This window comes from Pteronotus mesoamericanus, unplaced genomic scaffold, assembly GCF_021234165.1.
Source record: "Pteronotus mesoamericanus isolate MK-2021 breed Mesoamerican mustached bat unplaced genomic scaffold, CSHL_Meso_final contig_74, whole genome shotgun sequence".
NCBI classification, from domain to species: domain Eukaryota; kingdom Metazoa; phylum Chordata; class Mammalia; order Chiroptera; family Mormoopidae; genus Pteronotus; species Pteronotus mesoamericanus.
In genome coordinates this window covers 44243036-44264436 of record NW_026555247.1, presented here as the reverse complement: position 1 = coordinate 44264436, position 21401 = coordinate 44243036, and the positions used below count along the sequence as shown (strand labels likewise).

Sequence of the window (21401 nt, the reverse complement as noted above, 5' to 3'; positions counted from 1 at the left end):
TGCCACAGCGCAGAAACGCATGTTTAAAAGTAGCCCGAGTCTGGTTCTTGATCTGCAAACCAGGGTGGACAACGGGGGACACGGTGCCCTGAGAGGCAGCAGGAGCCCGTGACTGTGCAGAGCAGCGGGTACCAGCCGCGAGCGGCCAGCTCACCTGCACGTAGGCGTTCCTGACGTGGCTCTGCACTTCGTCCATCGTGTCTGTCCCATAGGACACAGTGCCCAGATGCAGCCGCTTAAACACCATCTCGTTCTGGGTGAGGGTCCCTGCAACAGAGGACAAAGGCACAGAGCAGCTCATCAGGTTGTGACTTTCTGTCCCTCCTAACACGTGTCCACCGCCTACACGTGCCGCCCTGTGATGCGAGTCTCTTGGAAAGTGACTGCTGCTTGCGTCTCACTGGTGAAGACAGAGCACACCGGGCCCCCTTTCCAATGGTGGGGGCGCTGGGAAGGGCCCCAGCTCTGTGACGACAGTCCCTCTGTGCCTTCTGGCTCAAACCCCACTGCCTGGTGCATTGCGGCTCTGGCTGTTCTGTTCTGAGACAGGCATAAAACCGTGACACGGGGTCACAGGGCACTGCCCGGGTAGGACAACCAGCCTGTGGAATTTGCTGTGTACAGTGCGCACTCTTTGCCCAGATTTTTGAGGGAAAATAAAGATGTGCATTGCGCATGGGTTTAATGATTACATACCATGGGCACAATAATCCTGTGTGCAACGCACACAAAGACGTGGATGCGCACTATACGCGGCAAAATACAGTAATGTGCCTATAGGTTTCAAAAAACCCTGTTCTGAAAAATCAAGCATTTTTCACTGAACAGAAGCAAGCGCATTTAACCGCTGAAGGAGAGTGAGACGCGTGTGCCCGTCAGCTGAGCAAGCAGCTGGGGGCTCACGGGCCTCTCGGCTGACGCAGATGGCATCCCAGCGGCCCTGTGGCCACCCCGGGGTGGCCGGTCCTGCCGACACTACCAGCGTGAGCTCGAGGCCCCCATGGGAGGCAGTGCACACAGGTGACAGGGCAGGTCGCCTCGCTGCGAGTGCGTGGTCTCGGCTTCCTTCTGAGAAGGGCAGAAGCAGATGCTTTCAGGCGCAGACGCTGGGGAAGGCTCAGAGAAGCTGCTGTGGTTTCAGAATCCGGTGTGTTGAGGCGCTGAGCAACTCAGGGCTCTGCAGGGAGGCCCTAGACACTTTCTTGGCATCGCTTCACCTAACAATGCGCTGTGACGGATGCATGACTTCTGCTTGCCCGGCTTCAAAAAAGGGAAGTGGCCGCGGGAGCTCTGGCACACAAGGATGCACGGCAGGTCTTGCTCTCCAGCCCTGGGCTTCTCGGCACATGCTCCCCTGCACAGTCACCCTGACACTGAGGGGTTGAACTGTGGGTAGGAGTGGGCCCACGGCCAGTGCATGACAACGGAGGTTGGGCTTTTCACAGGGCTAAAAAACACCCACAAAACACTAATTCTATTTCCCTTGGCACCCATGATGTTCTGCTTTAGTTAGAGAATTGGTTTGGAGAGAAAAATGTCGACTCTGGATGTCTTGTTATTGCCAAGGTCCCACTTTGCCATTAACAGCAGCACCTGACGTGTGAGCTGGCGTGCCTGGGAGACGCCCTGGCATGTGGGCACCATGCTGGCTATGTGAGGGGCGCGGGGGATGCACACACAAGGCACCCCTGCATCCGGGGCCAAACAGGCAGCAAGAAACTCCCATGAAAATTTGTGAGAAACAAAAGGCAGGACCTCAAATGCCCATCCACTCTGTCTGCCAGCGACTGCCAGAACGAGAGACAGACAGTGCCCACCTCTGAGCTCCCACACGTGACCCAACGCACACACTTGTGTCTGGCTGCAGGGCCACGGTCCCCAGCTGCCTCCTCACACTGGCTGCGTGTGGACCTGCTGAGGTCTTGCTCCCCAGCCCTGAGGCTCCCTTCTGTCTCTCCCTGCGCCCGGCTCATTGAAGAGCTGACCACGGACTTGAGTGCTGCCCTCTGTCCTGGGCGCAGAGCAGTTCATAGTCCGCTGGCTCCAGGCCTGCAGTCAACCAGGCAGGACAGAGGCCAGAGACGAGGCGCCACAGACCCTCGGTCAACAGGCACGATATCCACCACCTGCTCCTGGAGTGGCAACTGGCGTCGGCGACCCGCTCCTGGGCCCGTAAATTCGTGTCGGTGGAAAGTCTCCTATGTCTGAGTCACATGATTGATGGTTTTCTCCAGAGCATCTTTTACAGGAGATCATAGAAGACGAAACCCTGGCATCCAGAACGTAGTAAATCCTGTGGACACCAGATGTTTCCCCAAACTAGAGGCACAGCGTCACAATGACTCCATCCGGCATGACTTCCAGACAGTAAATCTGAGGCTGCAGAGTGACGGTCATGTCACTACATCACTCCAGCGAGCTGTCCTCAATCAGCCTGGTGACAGTAATTCAGTTCCTGAGATCCCCAACTCCAACTATACTGTTTTACTTTGCTTCTTGCTGCCATTTGTAGAAATCTCTGGAGTCACTCTACACATGCACAAAAATCCCAGATACCAAAGGTACATAGAAGCAGAGGCTAAAGTGCTGAATAGACCATTGCATTTATACATTCAGTTTAAAATAATTGAAAAGATCCCTGAAGCCCAGGTTTGACTATTTCCTTCTCCTCTTGGATTGTGTTTACAAAGCTTTGTATTTAGGTGGGTACCTAAAAGGCCTTTATTTGTCGCTTAACAGAGCTGGGAAGAATGAAATGGAAAACGAGTTCAGAACAGTGTCTGGAGATGGAGCAATATAAAGATGCACATTTCAGTGCTGCTCCACTCTGAGCTCACCAGGGCATGCAGCATGAAGCAGGGCGAGTGCCTTCCTGTTCTGCGCCTGGCTGAGCGCTGTTCCAGCACCACTTGCTGCCGAGACCATTGTTTTCCCCCCGAGGGGTCGAGCACCGCTGCTGGCGCCAGCTGCCCATTTAGTCAGGGTTTGTTTCTGGGCCTGGCCTCACATCTGCCCCTGCCAGGGCTGCACTGCTGTGGTTATGGTGGCTCTGAAATGAGGCGTGAGTCTCCCAGCTCTGCCCTCACTCCAGGAATGGCACTGGAGCCAGCCCGTGTTTCCACGTGAACATTAGGGTCAGCTCGTCAACTCTTGCAAATATGGCAGCTGGGATTTTGAAAGGAGTCATGTAGAAGCTGTAGATCAATGTGGGGAATACTGCTGCAGCTGAACACTATGAACTATCAACTTTATTTTTTGATGCCACTGTAAATGGAATTATTTTTATTTTTGTACAGTTTATCGCTAGTGCATAGGAATGCAACTCATTTTCCATATTGTTCTTGTGTCTGAAAACCTTACTGAACTCACTTGTTGGTTCCAACACATCTTTAGAAGGTTCTTTAGTGTTTCCTATGTAAACGCTGCATCACGTGGGTTCTTGACTAGTTGCCTTGGCAAAGACCTTGAGCGTTCAAACAGCAGCTTTGCTCAGGAGAAGCAAAAACCAGACGCAGCTCTAATGCCTATCAGCTGATAAACGGTAAACAATCCATGGTACGTCCACATGATGGAATATTATTCAGCAATGAAACAGGACAAGGTGCTTCAGCAGGACCTGCTACAATGCGGATGAGCCTCGCAAACATCACGCAGTGCAAGAGAAGCTGGCCCTGTGACAAGTTCCACGGAAACTCTGCTGAGGCAGGAAGCAGATGAGGGGTTGCCTGGCATGGGTGGCGGGGGGACAGGAGAAAGGGACAGCAGCTGGTATGCATGAGAAGCTTTGTACAGTGCTGGAATGTTCTGAACTTGACTGTGGTGAGGGTGTCCGACGGTTATGCCAAGTGCTGAGAGCAATGTGTCCTAAAGGTTCATCATCTGACTCAAACACTAATAATAGCCGCAACTCCTAAAATTTTCAGCTTGCTATAAATCATGCGTTAAGTGTATGAAACTGGTACAGTCCAAGAAGTGACTAGCACTGCTCAGATGAAAACAAAATGTTGATGTCTGAATTTTGCTGTTTGGATAAATGCGTTCACGTGTTGTTGGGTTTACGCGGCCAGGTCTCTGAGAGTGGTGTATGTAATGTCTCACATTTTAAGATGAGTCCTAATGATGTTTTTCAAAACTTCAAGGAAGTCTGGACTCCACATCTGACTCTTGACTTTCAGCAGGACGGCTGGCGCTGCGTCCCACTGTGGGCCAGCAGCTGCAGGGGGTCCGCAAGGCAAACCCGTGTCCCAGGCCTCATTTTCCTGACTTCAAACAATGGGTAGTTGCTACGATTCCTCTCACTTCAATGGGGCAGAAGCTAGTATGTCTGGAATTTGAAATGTGGCAAAGGGGCGGGACTCGCTGTGCCCGCCTTGGCAACGAGCCACCCGGCCGGACCTGGTCTTGATGGTGGCTCCATAAACAGAAACTGTCTTTTGACAAAAGTTTGTGATTCATGCAAAAAAAAAAAAATAATAATAATAATAAAGCAGTAGCTTTATGAAGTAGCTCTTCAATAAAGCAGTTTTTTGGACTGCAGTGAGCCAAATAGGCAAAGAGGAAATTAATTTCTGAGGAAAAAGTCCTGCAGGCATCGTTGGCGGGTGCTGCCAGATGGGACGCCCGCCCCACGGAGAAGCAGGCACTGAGCTTTCTGCTCAAATGTTCCCGGCTGGTGATTTGGCCTTGGACCAAAACTGGAGCTGCGCAGCGGAGGAATGGGTGGTTGTCATGGAAACAGAGGCCACCCGCCCCCAGCTCACAGGACTGGCAGCTTCTAGACTGTGCGTCACTTCCTGCGAAGGTTCTAGGTCAGCTATGAGGTCAATGATGATATTAAAACACAAAGTTATTTAGAGCTTACAGTGAAAGGATGAACAAAACTTCTAATTTATCAAACTGCAGAGTGTGCGTCGACTCTAACGCAGCTGATATGGCGGGTATGGCCTCACACAGGGTGCAATCCGACCCGCCAGGCCGCACCATGAGGCGCAGCGACAACGCTGACACTTGTGTACACCACGGTGCATGACCACTCGCACATGCGCGCACCCAAGACCCACCCCCACTGCTGGCAGGGAGGGCACCACGAAGTGCTGGCTAGCAGGCACCCCACACAGGGGCTCTGTCCTGCAAAGCTCACGTGGGACTCAAGTCCAAGCCACATGGCATTTGGGGTAACGGATGCTGCTGCTGCTGAAGTGAGGGTCCAGACAGACCTGTGGTTTCGGCAGTGGTGTGTCCTGCACGAGGACAGAGCAGGGAGCGCGCGGCCCTCCCCACTGGTTTGCTGCTCATGTGCTAGCTGCCCCGGGCCAGCGTCGGGCGGCCCCTGCTCCGGTAGCTCACAGATGCTTGGCGCCGTTTCCCGCCGAGCGAGCTGCCTCTCCTCCTGCACTGGTGGCCGCAGACACATCACTATGGCGACACCATCAGCTTCATATCTTACTGGGAATGGGCACTCCTGTCAAACCTACTGATAGCACCCGGCCTTCTTGGGCACGAGGGGGAAACTGTAATGTGGCTCCAGGGCGTGGCACCCCCGGATCTGCCGTTCTGTCCTGGCTGCTGGAAGGGGTCTGTCAACTGCACCCCCCCCGCACCTGTCCCCGCCCACCACTGCCTGTCGCACCCCTTGCTGCTACTGGAGAGAGGCCACCTCAGTGACCGTGAACACCTGGGTGTTTTAGGTGACTGTTTTAGGTGACCAAAGGCAGGCACAGAACCAGAGCACGTTACCTCCATTCCTGGGAAGGCCATGCACATGCATGTACACCACGTGTGCGCCCCCTTCATGGGCAGAGGAGGCTCCGAAGCCCAGCTGGGGCGTGTACGGGCGAGAAGCCGGCGCGTGCCCATCCCAGCCCCTCCTGCTGCCCGGATCCCATCGCAGAGCCCGGCCCCAACAAGGGTTCGTTCATAGGGGTGGGAAGCTGCCCCGGTGTGCTCATCCCCAAGGGAGCAGAATGAGACCCCAGGTCTATCCACTGCCACCACCCCACTGTGCGCACAGGTGCTTAGACAGCGTTCAGGTGGGGACGGGACTGAGCCTCAGTCACCTCTGGCAGCGACAGGGCAATCCCTGTGCTGTCTGCATACCTACCATTCAGTCAGTGGGGCCCAGACGAATGGCTGCTGCGACACTCCATCCCCCGAGTGCCCAGGGCCCTGACCTGCAGCCACGCGCCCTAGGGGAGCTGGCAGCCCACCCCTATATGTTTCTTGTTTCAATTTATTTTTAATTAGTTTATACTTTTTGTTGCCCTTCTAACTGGCACTGTTACAATTAAGTGTCCCAACTGTTGTGGATACATAGAAATGTAGCTTAATTTTGACACGGAGATTATATGTGTAACTAAGTTCCTTTATAATTCTAAACATTTTCCTGATGATTCTTTTTTCTTAAATTCTTTCCTATGGATTTTAGGGAGAGCAAGGAAGTGGGGGAGAGGGAGAGAGAGGAACACCGATTTGCTGTCCCCCTTACTGGTGCACCCACTGGTTGATTCTCGCACGCTCCCTGATGAGGGTCAAACCTGCCACCGTGGTGTATCGGGACAGCACTCTAACCAACTGAGTCGCCAGGCCTGGTTCTTTTGGATTTCTTTGTAAAAACCACTGATTTGTTTTCTTTGAAAACAGCTTGCTTGTTCACATTGATACCTTGATTTCTGCTGAAGCTTGTTGGTTTCCAGTTATATTTGTCAACAACATCCAGGCCGCCTGGTGGGTAAGGTGGGTGGCTTCTGTGAGTGGTAAGCAGCGAGGACTCTTCAGGCCTTGCCCCGCGCACCTGCCAGCTCTACATTGAGCACTTCTCTTCTTACGTGGCAGAGCCGCTCCGAGATCAGGCCTGCTTTGCTCCAGCTGCTCTCTCAAACCGTTTCCAGCAACAGCTCCACTTCTGGAGCCTCGGATGCAGTCTGCTTGCTTCCCATGTTGTCACAGATTTATTCTCCAAACTCTTCCCTGCCAGCCGGATGCAGTGGGGGAACTCGGAAGGCCCTTCCCCCTCCACTGCTATTTCCCAGTGACTGTGATTCCTGAGTGCTGCCTGCGGCTTCAGGCCACAGCACCTGCCACGGGCAGGCCCGAAGGAGAACCACAGCCCAACCCTGGGCCTGACTGAATGGCCGAGCACATGGGGCTTTCACAGGGGGACACAGGGCGTCTCGCACATGTGGGTCATCTTTTCCATTTCTCTGTGACGTCCGGTCATGGGGCCCTGGTGCCCTCAGCAGCAGCGGGTGTGCCCTGCGTGGACTTGGGCTTGCAGGCATGGCGCTGCCTGCCTGCCTGCCTGCCTGTTTGGCACATGTGGGGCTCCTGTGCTGGTCCATCGGGAGCCTGTCGCCTGCTGGCTGTCCCACCAGGGATGCCCACGGTTGGTCGCTACGTCTGCAAACCTTTGTTTCTTCTTTTGCTTGTATTACCTTATTTCTAGTTCTTGCCTTCTTGCAATGGCTAGAAGCAACAGCTTCTTGCAACAGCAATCGGTTGTTAGCGGATTCCTCCTTCTCTCTAACTACAGTGAGGGCTTTTTTGATACTGCATTTAAAATGCTGAAGTTTATTTCATATATATTTTATCTACTACTTATACAAATTTTTAGAAAAATTTTATTTCTAATTCACTAACAATTACTTGGAATTTAAGTCAGAAGCCATTAAGTCAAGGAAGGATTTTAACTCTTTAGGTATGGCTTTTATTGTAGTGCTGGATTCCATTTGTTTTTTATTTAATATATTACAGGTTGACAAGAATTCTTTGGTGAAAAAAGAAAAAAACAAAATAAGGACAAATAGAATTTTGGGCATGAAACTTCATGATGAGCTGTATCTTTTGTAGTAAAGCTCCTTAGGAGAATGTTGTTCTTAAAACATCAGATTCACATATCTTAATTTTAGTTTCTTCTAATAGCTCTTTTCTATAATAAATAAGCAACTTTTGCTCTTATGAAGACAGTAGAGAGGTGTAAAAAGGCAGTTAAATAAAACAAAAACAACTGTAAGGCTGTAGAAAATTTCAAGATATAGAAATACCATTTATGTCTCTAGGAACTTAATATTTTGCTAATTCTGACAATACTGTGCATTTTAGAAAATGAAGGCGAGTTGTGTGCCAGTTTTCCAGAGCAGAGCCTGAGAAATCCTAAACAGGACCTATACTGTTGTGTGCGCACCACCCCCCACTTCCCGTCACCCTGGGGCAGATGCTAACGAGCGGTACCTGTCTTGTCCGTCAGCAGGTACACCAGGCGGCCCAGCTCCTCTGGGATGGTGCTGGTCCGGACGACGGTGCCGGGAATGTTCTCGTCCCGCATCATCATCCACCCGTACGCCGCTTTGCCCATGTCCAAGTTCACACGCAAACTGCCAAATAAAACCGCCGCCTGGTTAGTGGGATCCAACCCTGTGAGTATTTCCAAGTTCAAGGCAGCCAGGTAAATGTATTTATTTACACACATTATCCTTCATTTTACATAAAGTAACATTCAATTCTAGACTTTAAAGTAAGTGAATTTACTGTGCTTGAAGTCGACAACCCTTCCCATACCCCAAACTGTGTCTGGGAGATGCTGAGGGGTTACTCGTGGCCCGTGATGCTGAATGGGAGAGGGAGCCGCTGCCAGTGCCCCACGGGGCGGAGCACCAGGCAGTGTCCCAGTGGGAACGGATACCTGAAATCGGTCTTGTTTCATGACAACAAACAAGACACCTTCTCACGGTGAAGGGCTTCAATGAGGGACATGAACGTTGTCTGGGGGCGGGGGAGTGTGCAGCGGCTGAGCTAGGTCATGTGCTGGCCGGCTGCGGGGAACAGACAGCTGCCGGCCGGAAGGGAAGCGCGGAAAGCGGGGCCGGGTGGGCCAGCGCAGACCCTGGCCGGTGTGGTACGCACGGCTCCAGCACGGCTGGGGCTCCACACAGGCGTTTCAAGAGCGAGGCAACAGCAGCCTCCTAAGTGCATGTGTCTTAGGACCAGTGACTCCCCCTGGGTGGGTAGCTCCGGGAGGTGAGGCCGTGGCGGGGGACTCAGGCCCCAGGCAGAGCTACTGCAGTCGCGTTGTCCCCATCTCACCCCAACCCAGAGCACCTCCCCGAGCCCAGAGTCTATGTGGGCGTCAGGCATGTCCCCAGGTCTCCGCAGGGTGCTGTGTGCATCTATCCCCTGCTGTCCCCCACGCACTTCACCTCACACGCCTGTGCAACTCCCTGGCCCGGTTTTCCCCTGTCCTTACTGTCCAGCCATGAAGGACAGACATTTAATAAAACGCCTGCCAAGGTTACCGAGTGGTAAAAATTCACTATGTCATGAAGTGCTGCGGCGTAACTGAATACCACCGGGCTACAAACACCCTTCAAAGACTGAAAAAGGGACGGAGGAGACCTTGGGTTGATGGGAATCAGGCTGAGCTGCAGCCGGCGACCCCCACAGTGACAGGAGACGGCCTGAGACAACATGGCGCAGGAGGGAGCGGGCTCTGACTCACACGGTGTCTTGTGATCCAATGTCAGTGCAGCAAGTTGCTTTTTAATGTTAAAAATTTCTAGATGCTCAAACTTCAAACACTAAGTGGACAGAGCAACTACATTTATTTTTCAGTAATGTTTTAATTTTATAGAATTTGAAAACACAGACATCAATTCAACTTGTACTTTATAACATTTGTGAATAAAAAAGTATATTAAGCCTAGTACTCTGAGCGTTATAGAAATAGGTTATAAAGTACTAGATATCAGACACATTTTCCACTCATTATATCGCTCATTTAGCAATTGTGACATTGTCACCCAGAGACCCGCTCCCAGTGAAGCGAGAATCCCCTGGAACCTTCTGTGGTCACGGAGCCAGAGGCAGCTGGGACCTCCCTGCCGCACAGTGAGAAGCCAAAGCAAACTCTCTGGACGAACGGGTGTGTTGGGGAATGTTCACCCAGGCGAGGCAGCACAGGTTAGGTCTAGAACGTGACATCACTGTCACAGTGGCACTTTCTTGCCAGTCTCATCCTCTACCTTCAAAAGTGTGTGAGGGGTACATGGGACCCTCAGCAAACCTGAGGTGTCTCTCCCGAGAACGAGCAGTGCCGCCCCGTGGCGCCCCGCGCGGCCGCTGCGCCTGCGCTCTGGCCTGTCCCGGTGAAGCCCGCGGACCCGCAGCCTCAGCGCCACCACGCTCCTCAGGAGGAGCCCACCCGAGGCCACTCACCTGCACCCTCTGCGTCGGGACTTCAGACCCTCATCTGAGAGAAAGGAAGCACCCGCCATTTTCATGACAAGTTTTGTCGCAAGCTCTTCTGTAAGTTGTCATTTAACAGAAATGGCACAGATGCCGTTTTATCTCATTTGGGAACTCAAAATTTTACCATTGGCAAGTACTGCCATGGAAGTTAATCAGAAATTTTTATTCACATTTGTGTAACTTACTTTCTATAAAAATTGCACAACAGCCCTGTGACCTCGGGTAAAAAAGCAGGCTATTTTATGTGAATCAATGTGCCCTATGAAAACAGCAAGACCTACCATGTAAAATATTTCCTCAGTTCTCAGGGGAAATGAACAACTGAGTAGACAGTGCAGACCAGGCTGAATGTCAGTCAGTCCCCAGGCAGGGAAGCGACGCAAAGTCCCTCCCGAGGCCGCGTGCGGCGCCGGCGCCTGGCCGCCCGCAGTCCGCCCGCCCGCAGTCCGCCCGCGGGGGACGCAGCGCCGAAGGGCCGGGCGGTCGAAGGCTCCGACAGAGGCGCCCCTTCCGGCGGCGCGCGGGGCGTGCACGGGGTCCCCGGGAGGGGAGGTGCGGTGGGCGGACGCGGGGTCCGAGGAGATAATGCGGAAAACCTTCTAGAATGAACGGAGACTCCGCCTACAGACTCGGGAAGCCCGAGGACACCCAGAGCCGCCGGCTCAGCGCTGCCGGGGGGCGGGGCGGGGGGCGGGGCGGACGAGCGGAGGGACCTCGAGGCCGCCGCCGGCACACGGGAGTCGCACGGCCGGGACACGAATGGGGCGACGGAGAAACCCGAACACCGTGCAATGGTGCTTCCGGGAGGAAAGCCGAGCGGAAAGCCGAGCGCTCCCCGCGAGGACCGGCACCGAACAGGCGCTACAGACCACACCTGACAGGAGAAAGACTATTCTACGTGGAGGGTCTGAAATGTGAGAGAGAACGAAACACACACACCCGGAAAAACTAAAATGAATAGAAAATGAATGTTTGTGGGGTTTAAGAGCAACTAGAGTGAACGTAAATAGCAAAAACAGCAGAAAGTCAGAAGTGGTAGATGAAGTTGAACACTGTAAGGTGATACGTAATGAAAATGATTAACGTTGGACTTTGATAAGTTAAAAATGTTTTTAATTTCTAGGATAACTACTAAAAGAACAGAAACTTTTTAAACTTCCAAGCTACTAGAGAAAAAAGTGAGATTATAAAAACAAAAATACATGGGTAAGAATCTAGAAATATACCGGAAAGGCCAGTCATATTAAAAGTGCAAGATAAAAACGACAGACTTAAACTAAAAATATAACAGTATTATAGTTATTGTGCATGAACTAGTCAAAAGTTACCAGAGTAGATAAAAATTACATGTTATTTAAGAGACATATATAAGTATATACATATAAACACCCAGAGGAGTTGACAGTACAAAGCCAAGACAGGCCGAGGAAATGAAAGCCAGCGGGCAGCGGACACACAGTAGAACTTAATGCAAAGCGCTTTGGCAGAGAGAGTCATTTTATAATGGGAAAATGCTTAATTCAGCAGAAATATACAACAATTTAAATTTATATAAACCCAATACCAAAGCCACAAAAATACGTAACAACAGAAACACAGAATTCCAAGGAAAAGTAGACATATTCACAATACCGATGGGAGATTTTGCTAGAACGCTGAACAAGTGTTAGAAAAGGCAGAGAACAAATGCACTGGGCTGCGCACACCTGAGAACCAGGGTCAACCGTTTCGGCGCAGCGAACAAACACGGACGGAGGCCGCCGCCGGCGCAGCCGCGTCCCCGCAGGGCGGCTGGGAGGCTCGGCGACCCTCCGGCCCCCGCCCGGTCTCCCAGGTCTCCCAGGCCGGAAATACCCAGAGGCGCGTCCTCGGAGAAGCACGGGTTCAACGGAGACAAACCAGGGCTCGCTCAGAACACTCCGACTTGTTTACAAATTAACAAGCCACTCTGTAAGAACCAGAGGCCGAAGAAGAAATCACAGTGGGCATGAGTAAGCATTCTGTCAAAAATACCCACACGAAAACCTGCGGGATGCAGCCCACGCAGGGCTCGCAGGGACACTTACAGCCCCAACCGCCCGCACAAAGAGAAGAGCGCGCGGAACGCGCGCCTTCAGCACCTGCTCTGACAAGACAAGACATGGAAACCAAAGCGGGGGGGCGGGGAGGGGGGAAGGAAGCCCAAAGGCGCTCGTGCACCAGGAGACCCGCACGAGGCGGAGGCAGCGAAGCGCAGCGGCGCCTCGGAACCGCCGGCGCGGGCGAACCCACGGGAAGGCCGGTCGCGGGCAAGAGGAGGAGGTGCCCGGCCGCCCGGAGCCGCCTTCCCGCGCGCGCGCTGCCACGCGCCGGCGCGGCGGGCGTGTCTCTGAAAAGCCAAACCTCGCGCCACTGACTCAGGAAGACGTGAAAACCACGGAGCCAACCTTTCTAACTCTGTGAAGTCTGCTGTTTAAACTCTAACTACTTAAAGAGACGTATTTAAGCTCCTCCAGAGTCGCCTCTGCCGAACGTCTCCCCGCAGCAAACAGTTCAGGCTCGCGTGGCTTCCCGCCCCGCGCAAACGTCCCCAAAATACGTATAATTTTAAAGACAATGTCACGGGAGGAGGCTCATGGCGGGGGTTGGTTCACGAGGCTGATGGGCTCCCGACAGGAACCGCGGCCTGAGCGGCCCAGGAGGCGGCCGCTGCATCAGTCCGGGGGGGCGGGGTGGGGGGCGAGCGGGGCGCCGGGCGGAGGCTGCGCCTGTCCCCCGATATACGAGGCCGGCGAGGCACCCGGCAGTCAGCAGGGCGGGCTTATCCTACGCCGGTACCAGGGAAGACCAATGTCAAGATGAAAAACCACCTCCGCAGGTTTAGCAGGAATAGTCTCGAAACTACCCCCGGGACAGAGAGGACTTCCAGCAAAACCGGGAGAGGCCGCCTCCCTCGGCGGCGGCGGCGGCGGCGGCCGGGAGCCCCGACGGCACGTTCAGCGGCGGGGCGTCTGCGGCCACCGCTTCTGCTTCCCGTCCCACGGAAACCTGTGCGGCAGCGACGAGGACGGCAGGGAACGGGCCAGGAGCCGGAGGGGCGGCCGCCCGCACCAGCTCCGGCGGGCTCGGCTGACGGCCCGCCGCCGGCCTCGGGGACCGCCGGGCCTCGTCACTCCGGGAACCGGCCGCACTGCCGGCGACCGGCAACCAACGCACGGGACCCGGGTCCCGGCCGGCGGCGCGCTGAGGCCTCGCTGAGGGGCAGGGCGGCACCTTGACGTTTCAACCGAGGTGCCGCAGGGAAAGCGCGAGCGTGACACTTGTGTCACAGGGACGGCGTGCTCGTGACTTTGTGAAAAAGGATTTCGTACATTAAGAAAAGGGGCGTCCTGGGGGCCGGGCCTCAGCACTGACGCCCGCAGGGCACCGCGAGCGTCCGAGCGCGGCGCCCAGGTCCGCGGGGGATGGGGTGTCTGTGACGGGCGCCGCCAGGTCCTCGGGGCGCGTACGGAGGGCCCGCCCCCTGCCACGCGCTCCCTCCCGCGGGATGGGAGGCGGGCAGCCCGTCGCCACGGCGGAACCGACACGCACGCGGGCCAAGGGGCAGAGGGGGCGGCAGGCGACCCGACCCGGGGGCAGAAGTCCTGCCGGTGAAGGGCGCCGAGGCAACCCGGGCGGAAAACACCACGCGAAAACCTACTTTCCACCGTTAAAATTCTCCTTCCGGGTCCCGCACCGCGGGCCCATGGGCGTCGCTCCCGGGTCTGCGAGGGTCGCAAACGCTCCTCTGGGCGCGTTCCGCGGGCAGGGCGCCGCCTGGGGGCGCCTGACGGGAGCCCTCGGGACGTCCCTTCGGGCGAGTCGGGGGGACGGGCTCGGAGGCGAACTGCACAGCGGCGCCGCAGCTGAGTCTCCGCTTCGCCAGCCACTGTGCGCCTCTGCCACCCACGGGGCGCGCAAGACGAGGCCGCTAGAATGTGAATGGACTTTATTTAAAAAAAAAACAAACGCACACACATTTTATTAATTTATTTTTAGAGAGAGGGGAGGGAGGGAGGAAGAGGGAGAGAAACGTCCATGTGTGGCTGCTTCTCGCGCGCCCCCTGCTGGGGACCGGGCCCGCGACCCAGGCCGGGGCCCCGACTGGGAATCGAACCCGTGACCCTTTGGTTAGCAGGCCGGCGCTCAGTCCACTGAGCCACGCCAGCCAGGGCTGTAAGTGGACTTTAAAGCGCACAGGCAAAGGGCACGTGACTAAAGAGACAAGGAGCTAAAGGGACAAGGCACTGCCGCTCCTGGCTCGACAGGACTCAGATGTTGGTCCGTCGGCTGTTTGCTTGACTGACACAGATGATTCAGGGGATGTAGATCCATTTTAGTTACAAAAGAAAGTTAAATCTTGTCATATTTTCCTTGAAAGACAAAGTAAATTCTACCAGGTCACTCAAATGTATTTTATTCTGTAAACAAGAATTCCTATAAAAACAGCTTCACTTTCTTTAAAAAGCCTTTTAGGAGTGGTGGGTCAGGAGAGAAAAAAAGCACTTCCTACAATTGTGCAGTTTGCAAAACAAAAAAATATTTAAAAATCTATCTTTGGTTAAATTGAAGAGCATATTTAGCAAAATATTAGAATGTGTTATTATTTGTTATTTTATGGAAACTGTGCAAAGGAAAAGACGCTTGGCTGAACCAAACGTGAACCTTGACTCCAGAGCGTGCCGCGCCTCCCCCACCCCAGGGCTCTGGTCCCCTCTGCACAGCGCTCCCGCAGTGGCCTCAGACAGGAGGGCGCGAGCCCCCCGAACTGCGCCCAGACGCTGGGCGGCCAAGCGGCTGCCCTTCTGCCTAGCAAGTCTCCCCACACTCAAGCTCCTTGGACATGAAACTGCAGACTGAAAAACCAGAGTGAGACAGACTCACAGAAAGCCTTCCTCACAGACAGGCTAAGAAGGCATGCGAGTGGGCTGGTCTGCCTCCGTGGACACCTGCACACGCGTGAGTCTAAGTCTGCGTGCGCACATCTGAGAGCCCACGAGTCAGCGAGACAACACTTCTGGCCTTCTGTTATTATTAGGTATTGTCTAATTTTTATTATATATATTTCAAATATTAAAAAAAACAATAAAAATTAGCTTTAGTTTTAAAATGCTCCTGTATTAACTGTCCTAACTCTAATCAATTCTTTCTGTTAATTTGGTAAAGGGGAAAATGTCAAGTCTCTTCATATTATCGTTTTACTGCAGAAAGAAATTGGAGAAAGTCCATAGAAATAAAGTATTTCATTCAAAAACTGCAATAAAGACATGGACACGGTTTAATGGCTTCTACCAGGTGCAGGGAGGAGGGCCCTAGAGAAGAGGGGCACAGAGTTCTCCTGGAGCCTCTGCATCTTGCCGTGACATAGCCATGAAAGCGACATCACACAGGTGGCAGAATGGGCAGAAGCAGCAGCAATGAAGAGAAAAAAGACGGAAGAAGAGACGTTTGCCCTGCAGCGAGGGGTGCCGGAGACACTGGCAGCTGAGGGAGCAGGGGGTGTGCACAGCTGCGTGTGCTGCGCCGGGCATGGCTGAAAGCACCATCACCGTGATGCAGGGGACAGAGGAGACTTGGCCTTTACACAGACAGTTAGAGAAAGTCTTTATCTGTAGATAAAGACATGCTTCTATCCCTGCGCCTAATACTTGTGCACGGTTTTATTCCATTCTCTGTTACAGAAGATCACTATTCTGGACTCAAACTTCATGCATGATTTATTAGGGCTTAATTGCTCAATCATATGAAATTTCCAATCATATGTATTAAAAAATATCCTTTGTGGAAATATTTTAAAATGGACTTATACACATTTGTTGCAAATATTTGTCTTTGTATGAAAGAAATCTGGTATTAACTATTTGTATCCCAATCTCAAGTGAGATGGGTTCTCATACTTAGAAGATGGCCTTACCGAGCACTTTATCTGACTTGACAGATACATTACATGGTCTCTGAAACACAGATGACGTCAACGTCTCAGTGACCACATGCAGACCCAAGGGCAATGGAAACAGAAGTCTATCAGCGACCAACGATCGTGTTGGATTCAGATTTATGTTTTGTATCTCCCAACTGCTGAAGATTGTATTATCAATACATTTATGTAAGATAAAATATCAGATTTCTAGATTATTCTAACAAAACTGACCCTCCCCCATATTGTTTTCTATGGAAGGATTCCCGAGGATTCAGCAGGATTGGCTCCTTCGTTCTGAGCTTTGTGTGGACAATTTCTTTCACACTGAGAAATAAATTTCCATAAAATCACATTCAATTAAACTAGACATTTGTTTTACCATAAGTCTTCAACCTACCTTATGGGGATGATATAGGAGAAGAGGAGGAGGAACCGAAAAAAATTGCGGTACCAGGGGCCAGCAAAGCCTTGTAAGGTTACCATGACGACCGAGAGGGCAACCAGCGCCAGAAACAGTGCTTTGGTCAGCCGATTGAGCTCAATGTCCAACAAACCCACCTGAAAGGCAAACAGGGAGTTAGAGCAGAAGCATAATGCCCCTAACATGACACATCTGAACACGAGTGACATCTGTACATTGTCTTTCGCACCAGCCCTCATTAGAATGAAATACAAAATCGTGTTCATTTCTGTTTTCTCCCGAGAAGCCCCTTAGAGACGGATGGAGGCAGGATTCCTGGGAACAAGTCCTGCTCCAGAGAGAGTCCAGGCAGGCGCTCCTGAGAACCTGTGAGTCCATGCATCCAGCCACAGAGACTCAGACTCTCCTCTGTGTGGTAATGTTGAGACAGCTCACGGGGACACATGGCACAGGAGGTGACAGACCTAGCAGGCCTGGGGGCTCGGCTACCTCGTGAGAGCAGACGTGCACTTTCCCTGCACCGCTCTGGCAGGCATCGGGGTTGCATGTGCACCACCCCTCCTTTGATTTCCTTCAGCTCCAGGCCCCAAGAACAGGACAGGATGTTTGTCATCCCTGTCTGCCAAGAGCCTCTCTGAAAAGAACTCTTAAGAAAAGCAACAAATAGAGTGGCAAGCCTGTAATGAAACACTTTGTATTGTGATTTGCACAAATCCTACACTTCAGAGTCTCCCAGAAAGGCACACCAAACTCATGTTCATTCTACAGACCATTGACAAGTGGAGCAAGAAGTGCATGAAAATTATATCAATGAGAATCAGCTCATTTTTGGCCTTGGTTGGCGTGGCTCAGTGGATTGAGCGCCAGCCTGCAAACCAAAGGGTCACCGGTTTGATTCCCAGTCAGGGCACAGCCTGGGTTGCCGGCCAGGTCCACAGTATGGGGCATGCGAGAGGCAATCACACATTGATGTTTTTCTCCTCCTCTTTCTCTCTCCTTTCCCCTCTCTCTAAAAATAAATAAAATTTTTAAGAAAAAAGAATCAGCTCCCTTTTGGTTGTGTGTTGCGTAGAACCAGCAGCCCAAACGCTGTCTACTCTACAACCCAAGAGCACACAGTGCTTTCAAGGAGCACAACTCACATTTTGAGCTCCAGCAATGGGGATGGTATCTTCCCCCCTTACTCAGTGTCACCATGGAAAGACCACCATGCAGGGTAGTGTGCACAGTGGAGGGACCATGCAGCCAGGCAGAGGAACACAGGCCACCCAGTAACCCTGGCTGCACGGCCTGGACGAGCTGGGAACGGGTTCAAGCAGTGCCTTGCTAACAGGACACAGGCTCCATGACATGACACACAGCTCCAGGAAGAGTGCAAGATTACATACATGTTATTTCATCATCATCATCATCATCATCATCATCAAAACTGTGGATCTGAGTCTTGACTTATACACCGTGTGACCTTGGGGATGTCCTTATGCTCTTTAAGCCTCATTTTTCTCGCCTGTAAACCTGCGCGACCCCGCTGCTACCAGAGGTTATGGATAAGCCCGGCTGTGGGCTCCCCAGGGCCCACCAGGGGCACAGTGGCCCGAACGCAGCTGCTCGGCTTGGCCTGTTGGCCTGGGCAGAGGACAGCATTCCCATCAGGCTGAGTTTCTCCTGAGTCTGGTGCACATTTTGAAAAAAAGTAATTAAAAAACCACAATTGCCAAAACTTTGATAAAATAAATGAGATACTGTAAACTTGAGATACTCAAAGTTAAAAGTTTGAGAATTACTGAACTGTTAACTTGTTTTATTTTGGAGTACTTGTCAAATCCAAAACTTCGGCCAATAAAAGCGGGCCTCTTCCACATTTCGTGTATTTAGTTTATATCCGTTTTGGATTAATATTTACTACAGCCTCTCATGAGAACATTAAACCTGTAGTTAGAAAACACAGAACTTTGTCAAAAAATCCATTTACTTGTGAAGAAAATTTGTTACACAAATGGAAATGTTTACTATATATTTTATTTCGCTAAACTCTTAAGGTCATGAAAAATGAATAAACTGTGAGATTTTACCCACAAGAAAAAGCCAATCCAGTAGGAAAAATAAGACGAACATCACTAATAAATACTATAAAAGACCATCAAAGTTTCCTTTCTAACCAGGCTTACAGCTTCACTTCTGAGGACTCAACAACCAGCACTGCCGCTGGTTGGCACGTCGTGGGCTTTAAAAACGGCCGAAACGATGGAAGCGCCATGCGACCCCAGGTGACCAAGGAGCTCCCCTCCTCCCTCCGCAGAGGGAGCTGCTGGGACCTTCCCAGACGAGTGTGGGCGGCGCAGGCCCCGCCCCGGGCCACACCCTCCTCAGGCCCCGCCCCCTGCGGCGCCCCGGGCTGGAGAGGCAGTCTCCTGGGTCACTTCGCCTGCAGACCCCCAACTCAGGGCGAGGGAGCTGCGCCGCCTGAGGCTCCGCCGCTGAACGTCCAGTCCCTGCGACAGCAGGCGGGGCCCTCCTCCCACAGTTTGCAGTTTGCAGCGCAACCTGGAGCACCTGCAGGCGGCCGCCTGGCTGGGACCCACGCGCGGCCCTGCATCCTGCGGATCAACTCCACTGAAAGTGGAGTGGCGGGGACAAACACCTTGCAATTTCCGCTCCTTCAACTGCTGCATAGTTTATGCTTGAATTATGGAGAAAAATGGGGTTTTGGATTAAAATGAAGAAAAATTAAGGCAGGGAAGCAGAGCATGTTTCAAAGCCCGGATCCTGGAACGGTGACAAAGGCGGCCGCCTCTCGGCCGCAGGGTCAGATGGAGCCATTACTCATGCAGTCAGGAAAAAAGACTCAATTACCTCGCCCTAAAGATGCTATCAATGAATGCAAAGTGCATGTTTTACTCTATTCATCCAAATCCCATTAAAAAGTGAAAGGAATGATTCAATTGGGCCTTCCAGAGTTGGTCTTTTCTGTAATAAAATAAAGAATCACCGTCCTGCAGAGCATACACCCACTAGCTCGACCTTCCTGGCAGCAGAGCCATGGAGGCAGCAGAGCAGGACCGAGCGGCCGGGATCCCGCACGAAGTTCCCTCGGAAGACGCGCCCACGGGGCCGCAGTCCAGACTCCGGGCCACAGTCCCGTGCCTGCACTTGCCCACCGCGGGCCGGGCCGTGGAGGGAGGTCCCTGCGGTTCTTTCCCAGGTTCTGATCTGGGGCGGCTCTTCCTGGAACGTGACCGCAACGGAGCTGCGGCACATTGGGTGGCCCTCTTTTTTTCTTGCCAGTTCTAACGCCGCACAGTGACAGGAGGATACATTTGAGCTCTTATTTTTTTTTTTAAAGTCCAATTTCAATTAATAGTTAATTTTTATGCTCATTTCTCTAAAGCACCTTTAAAAGTTTCTTCAACTCGTCTAAAATGCAATCTGGACTCTTGAAAACTATTCAATATAAAAATTAATTAACATAAAGTTACAGATTCTGTAAAGAAGGTGATAACTTGGGTTTTCATGTGAAATCTCTTTTTAAAAAATTTCTTGGAGCACCGAACAGACCAGATATCTTTTGCTATGACTGCAAAACCTTTTCACCCATAAAATACATTAATAATTACTTGAAGTAATTATGATTGTATAAGAAAAGGTAAATTAAGTACACTAGGAAGTAATTTTCAATATTTATTGTAATTTCTTAGTAAGGGAAATGATCTTATACTTGTCATAATATTTGTTTTATTTGAAACAACTGTGATAACAAAATTAAATACGCTACTGGAAATTTTAATCTCTAAGGGAAAATTTGTGCATAATGTCTAAGACACCACAATGGTTCTGCGAAGGGGCTGTTCTAGGATAATGAACACAATAATTGCCTGTATAATCTAAAATGCCGCTAATGGCAGCGATCACAAATCCACTTAGCTCCTCTTTAATTTATGTACCAAGTTTTAAACAGCTAATGGTGCTCAGGAAAATAATGGTTTGCACCAACAATAAAGGGTAAACACGGTATTCTCCTGCTTAATCGAGAAAAGGTCAGGTCGGTGTTTGGACGCAGCAGGAGGAACCAGGCCCCACCTTGTGCCTGGGACACAGCGCCTGTCCATCTTGAGCTGAGCCTCGACCTGCTGCCAAGTCCCTGAGAGATCAATGTGCACACTGAACTGGAACTGAGTCTCCTGGGGTGTGAACTCTCTGAAACTCCTGCCTAGGACAAAGGCACGCACACCACCGGCTGCTGATCCGACGGCAGTAACGTCATGCGCAGTAACGTGTGAACATCAACAGACTTTTACTGTTCTCTTAGAACTCTCACTTAACCTATCTGCTACATGAAGTATTTTTGAATAGCAAAAGAGTACGATGCAAAATGTCAGAAAGCCAATTTAAACTCTTATAAAAAGCTGAGTATTACTGTCTTCTATTTTCCCTGTAAATACATTACAATTTGAAAACCAGAAAAGCCTTCATTCTAACAGCTAACTCACTCAAGAGGACCCCACACGGCAGAAGCACAGCGTTCTAATGAAAGATGACTCAGGGGAAAATGCTGTCGCTGCTACGGCTGTTTATCTTTCAGCAGGCGAGCTGCTCTCAGCTGGCGAATTGGCGGCTGTCACGCAGAATTTGGACTGCGACTCCGAAACCGACAGAGGGCCACACTTCGCCCTAACGGAAATCCCCAAAGCGCATTCCTTTCAAACACCTTTGAAACAAATCAGCCCCGTATTTTCCACTTTTCTAGAATCTTAAAACAACAACAAAAAATAAGTAATTTGTAGACCCTTAAATAACTCCTAAATC

At 51.7% G+C, this 21401-nt stretch overlaps 1 protein-coding gene across 1 annotated transcript in view; it reads right to left on the bottom strand.

Moving 5' to 3' along the window:
* Positions 1 to 21401, bottom strand: part of ATP9B (ATPase phospholipid transporting 9B (putative)) — a 114353-nt gene that overhangs the window by 17559 nt on the left and 75393 nt on the right. The window contains exons 12-14 of the mRNA XM_054583795.1: positions 16575 to 16735; positions 8227 to 8369; positions 155 to 267 (exon numbers count right to left, since the gene is read on the bottom strand). Coding sequence (XP_054439770.1) covers positions 155 to 267; positions 8227 to 8369; positions 16575 to 16735 — 417 coding nt within the window. The remainder of the gene's footprint in view (positions 1 to 154; positions 268 to 8226; positions 8370 to 16574; positions 16736 to 21401) is intronic.